Consider the following 5,579-nt stretch of genomic DNA (forward strand, 5'->3'; position numbering starts at 1 on the left):
ACTTCATCATATTTGTGGCTGATGTAATGTTTGATACAAACAAATTGGTTCAATCACGAATCCAAATATCAAACTTAAACAAATCGAATCAATTATCTAACCAAAACCACCACACTGTTGCCAACAATGACAACACTTGGACCCAATTTCCCAACAACCTTGACCCCAAGGGTCCCACACCATAACAAAGACAATCAAAACACATAAAAGAAGGACTTTATTTTGAAACTTAAATATAATAAAATAGATATAAAATCTAACACTTTTAATGTATATTCACAACTACCATATATCACAGAGACATTCATGTAAGTGGTAGTTGTTAATTAATAGACACTCTTGTATAAACAACCTACTCTACAATAATGAAAGATAGAAAGGTTATTGTAAAAACAATGTTTTTTTCCTCTTTTTTTTGAGAAATTCCATTTATATATTTAGAAGTTGGAATTGATTGAGTTTCTACAAGATTAAAATAATAATAATATTAATAAAAATAAAAAAGCAAGAGAAACCTCTCCGCTTGTGCGGCCACTGCACTATTGCAATTGGCCTTGTGGGCATCTGGATGGGGATGGGGGTAGTGTAGTCTTTTTCAATCCTGCCTGTGTCTGAGCGTAAAGCCACGTAACTAGGAAATGTTATTTTCTCCAAAAATTAATAAGGACAAAAGGTTTATGTGAGGAAGAGTGGCTCCTGCACCGCCAGTTACATTTGGGGGAAAATGATCAACCCGCCCCTATAAAATATATATGATATCTTTTTTGTTGATTTCTCATGCATCCTTATTGGCCTTTGCTCATGCATTTTCCTATAGATTTTTTTTCCTAATTAATAAAATAATTTCTTTTTGATAAATTAATAAATCATAAAGGGTTTTTGAAAGCTTTAAATCGTTAATTTGACAGTCAGTGTCAAAAGATGGATGGTTTAACCATGTAATCTTATTATAGAAACGTAAAGGAAATGTGAGTGGGACCAACAAACCAAAAGAGGGAATGTGATTACCTCTTGTATAAGGGCTATATGGTCATATTTTACCAATTTACCTTTTTCTAATAAGAACCCTTCATCTGAGGGCCCCCACGTACCCAGGGTTTTCATCATTGGCCAACACGGATATTGATACGGTACGATTCACTGGTAAAATATAAAAATGGTATGATATCGGTATTTTTTTAGGACAAAATCGACTGATATGGCCAATATAGACCGATGCCTAAGCTGATTCAAAACTGATACAAAACGATACATATCAGTCCTCGGCCCACCAGATAGATGGGCTGGTTTTCAAAAGTGAAATCTTGTAGTACAGTCCGGTCCACTGTCTATTGTGGGACACGCTTGGCTCATAAACTTTTTAGCCTATTGTTTATTGGGCCACCATATTGGATTGAAAATAGGGGTTGTATTACAATCCATAAACTTGTTGGGTACTTGTATTACAATCAACGTGGCTCTTAAGTCAAGTGCAATGACTCATGGGTGGGGTTGTGAAGGTTGTTCAATTTTTCATTCAAGTCACTCCATCGGCTCTTGTAGGCACCCCATTTTATGACACGAAAATCGAGTGTGGTGATATGAACAATGTCTAAGGTCTAATTTATAGTTGGGAGTTCTCTTATGAGCCAAAGAGAATGAAAGAAATCATCCAAAGGAACCGAAGGAACGTTGATTGGAAATTACCAAAATACCTTACAAGGTTTACCTATTCAAATCATGGAAGAGGCTCGAGAAAACAAATGGTGCTGTAGTAAACATTCTAATAAAAGAAAGCCATGATGGTGGGCAGCAGAAGAAGAGAGAAGCCGCCAATAGTGAGAGAGGAGGCATCAGAGCTGTGAGTACCATAAGTGGTGATTGCTAGCTTCTGGTTCTTTTGACAGTGATCGCCAATGGTGGACGTGTAGTAGTGTTCTCCTGCCGTTCCAATGTTGTAATATGCTGCTGTTCCGATTCCTGTCACGACAGAATCGATGGAGTTCGAAACACTGACGTTGCAAGATTCATAATCTGCCTTTGAGAACTCACCCACGTCTTGTGTACCATTTGTGAAGTTGAACACTGCACGACAATATAAACATCAAATTAGAGAGAGAGAGAGAGAGAGAGAGAGAGAGAGAGAGATGATCTCACGTACATAGCTTATCGCCGACCATGAAGGTTTGGTTGGCAGCCCAAGCATCATATGAGAAGTTAGAAGGAGGAACAGTCCATCCTAGACTGTTTCCGACAACATGGACGGTCCAATTGCCGATCTTGAACGTTCGGTTGGCAGTCCAAATATTATGTGAGAAGTTAGAAGGAGGTACAGTCGATCCTAGACTAGCCTGAAGCAGAGCTGCTAAGATAAATACGCATCCAAATAAACAACCCATGCAAGAAGCCATCTTTTTCCTCTGTTATTATCTGGGTTCACCTGCTACAAGTTTATATTTAGGGTTAGCTTCACTCTTTGGTCATGTCATTGTTTACATTTTTAATGTTTTGACCCAACACTATATTTACCACATAGGTCCATCTAATGCACACAATTAGGGCCCATACAAAAGCCCATGACCTTTATCCATATTTTTATAGACCAAAGCTTAGGTCTGTCATCTTCTATCTCCGTACGTTTATTTCTAAGTTTCAAATCAGTGGTTATGGAAGCCACATCAGCAGCTCCCCTTTGAGGGATCAAAATCTTTTATTTTTCTTATCCATGTTTTTTCTTGTTTTGCTATCTGCAGGACGCGACACGTGGACAATAAAAATACCAACGGTCAAGATTGGGTGAGGATTATTACATCCGGTGCGTTGGTCTTAAAACTATTCACGTGTCGCATTCTGCAGGTAGCAAAACAAGGAAAAACAGAGATGAGAAAAACAGAGGATTATTTTCCCCCTTTGAGCACACAGATGCACTACAGTAGATGAGAGAGGTGCTCACGGTAGAATTCGAATCTATTCTCGTATGTCTCTTGTCCATGAATTTAGAATTTATTTTCTTTCTCTGCGTTTAATGGATTCAAATCCACAGATCTCACGCCACCACTTTCCCTCTCTCTCCCCTCCTCCTCTCCTTGGCCTTTGACCTCAAGCTTCCTATCAACCTTTCTTCTTCTTCCCCATGTAATACAGCAAAAAAATAACCATTTAAGACCATTTTTTCCCATGGAAAATGAGTGGTAAAAAGGGGTTAAGCAAGAAAAGAAACTAATATAGAATAGGGCTTCTAAGACACTTACCTTCTCCTTCTCCTTCTCCTTTCTTTTTTATTTTTCTGAAAATTTTCCAGATCTGAAATTTTCTTCACTAAGCCATGGAAGCCTCCCCTCCTCTTCTTCACAAGTCGTGAAGGGACACTCTTCTCTCTCTCTCTCTCTCTCTCTCTCTCTCTCTCTCTCTCTATGTTTCCATTGAATAGTCCAAATATAGATGTACGTGGTAGCAGCTATGGTAATAGCAACTGAGATAATGCAGCTGTAACAGTCGACCCAAATCGTGACAAGAAATCCCCACTTCTACAAGTTTCCAGAAAAAAAAGACAAAGCAAAATGGGGATAGCAAAAGTCGTTGGCCTCATCTCCTTATTATATGACTATTTTACCCTCATCTGGGCTTATGATTTACCTGTGGATCCTTCCCTTGACTGCAAGAGTGCAAGTTGGGGTGTCAAGTGGTTGGACCGGGTTGGTCTCCATTGGGTTTAGTCGGGTTCAGCCATTATCTAGAATTATACTGTGAACGCCCATTTAGCTAGTCCATTTAGCTAAACGGGATTAGCTAGGACGGGTGTGGTACGGTTAATAATCGGGCCAATCGATCTCAGGCTCTAATTGGATTACCATAAATGGACCTAACGGGATTTTAGACTTATTTAACTTTAAACGGGTCCTCTTTAAAATTGGTCTCTTAAATGTGCTTAAAAAAGAATATCATTAAAATAAGACAAAGATGGGCATAGTAAAGAAAGATCCTATACTTACGAATTTTTTTAATTTTATTTTATTATTATTATTTTTTTTTAATGATTGACCTGTTCTATATAAGAGATAGAAATCCGACCTCCGTTAATGCTTTTCCAAGGCGTTTTGATTGACCGCTGTACTAGTGTAGGAGCCGCACTCTTGAACAAAAGGTTTTCCTTAAGTATAATTAAATTAATAAAAAAAAGAAAAAGAAAAAAGAAAGCACTATTAACTATATTGTATATTGGTTCAATGAAGATTGAATTAAAATATAAAATGCTTGATCCATTGAGATTCTTGAATAATTCACTGTCATGTTATTTTAATTATAAAAATTTATGGTATATATATATATATTTTTTTTTTTTGTACCCAAGAGGCATTTATTGCATGTAGTTTCTTACCCAAAGTTCTATCAAATATATGTGTCCAGGAATTTCAAGAGGTACAAAAGTGCCTGCTTAAGGAACCAAAACAGATGTTATCAAATTATACACTTGGCAAATACACAGCTTGTGGAAGAGATTTGTGAAGAAGGCAATTTATTAATTAATATGCAATTCTTACTACTGGATTTTTTGCAATTTCATGAATTTACATCCTTTTCCATATGTTAATACCCTGTTCTTCCATTCTTGGACATTACAACCGGAACTGTGTGGATATGTTGTGTAATAAGTGTGCCACATGGTAGAATTGCTCCCACTGCAGATGAGAATGCCTAGCCTATGAGAGTTTATGATTAGTTCATGGATATGTTCTTCATGGGGAAGGCAATGGGATAATTGAGAGATATACCTGGTTAACAAAAGTGCGGAATAAATTATTCTCCTCTAATTGGGTGAACCTAATAAGAAACAATCAAATAGAGTTTGATGGAGCAAGTTAACAAACACAATGCGTGCAATAATCAAGCTCTCAAGAAAACAGCCACAATGCACAAATCAGTGATCAAACTTATCAAATGCACAAATACACATCGACACAATCGATTTAACGTGGAAAACCTCCCCAATGAGAGGAGTAAAAATCACGGGACCATAGTCCACAAAAATTCACTATCTTCAAGTATGGGAATACACCAGAATTCTCTCTAACTGTAATTAGAAGCATACAATGATTCTAGACATCAAGGGCAACATACCCTTGGCATATATCATCAACAATATGAATTCTCGAATGAAAAAAACAAGAAATTGAAGAGATCTCACCAAAACAGGGGCAACAAAAACGTTGCTGAAAAACTGAGTTAGGAACCTCCAAACAACAATCACACTGTACCAAACATAGAATGGTGTGTTGCAAAGCTGATGTCAAAATTTTAGCTCAATTGAACCAGGGATGACCTTCCGATCGAGCTCTTGAAGGTGACTATCGACTGTTCTCTAACCCAGAATTTTTTTGGTTTTTCTTTTCTGCTTCCTCTACGAATTCTTGCTGATAAAAATATTGTTTACTTCTTCTTCTTTCACTTAACATTATAATAAGAACAAGGTTAAATGGGTAAATTCACATTTATACTCTTGTGACAAAAATGCCCTCCTTATGGGCCTCAAACAAACATGGGCTTCACCTACAAGGTGAACATTCTTGGGCCAATACTTGGGCCATCCTCCATAAGGAGGG

The 5,579-nt window shown here is 37.4% G+C and overlaps 1 protein-coding gene across 2 annotated transcripts; it reads right to left on the reverse strand.

Moving 5' to 3' along the window:
* Positions 1–1,650: 1,650 nt before the first annotated feature.
* Positions 1,651–3,410, reverse strand: LOC122088691 (cucumber peeling cupredoxin-like). Of its 2 annotated transcripts, none has more exons than XM_042658010.1 (3): positions 3,231–3,410; positions 2,141–2,419; positions 1,651–2,064 (listed from the first exon to the last, which is right to left on the reverse strand). In XM_042658010.1, exons 2-3 carry the CDS (start codon positions 2,388–2,390, stop codon positions 1,763–1,765), a joined length of 552 nt encoding a protein of 183 aa, XP_042513944.1. In that variant the 5' UTR covers positions 2,391–2,419; positions 3,231–3,410; the 3' UTR covers positions 1,651–1,762. The 2 variants fall into 2 exon arrangements, with proteins under 2 accessions (XP_042513944.1, XP_042513943.1); XM_042658009.1 differs by having other exon boundaries at positions 2,141–2,422.
* Between the last annotated feature and the right edge of the window lie 2,169 nt (positions 3,411–5,579).

This window comes from Macadamia integrifolia, chromosome 9 (genome assembly GCF_013358625.1).
Source record: "Macadamia integrifolia cultivar HAES 741 chromosome 9, SCU_Mint_v3, whole genome shotgun sequence".
NCBI classification, from domain to species: domain Eukaryota; kingdom Viridiplantae; phylum Streptophyta; class Magnoliopsida; order Proteales; family Proteaceae; genus Macadamia; species Macadamia integrifolia.

Excerpts from the sequence above, each read along its gene's own strand:
- LOC122088691 (XM_042658010.1), bottom strand. The coding sequence starts at position 2,390 with ATGGCTTCTTGCATGGGTTGTTTATTTGGATGCGTATTTATCTTAGCA. Across the intron at positions 2,065-2,140 it reads CATGGTCGGCGATAAGCTAT|TGTTCAACTTCACAAATGGT; the intron begins GTACGTGAGATC and ends ATTGTCGTGCAG.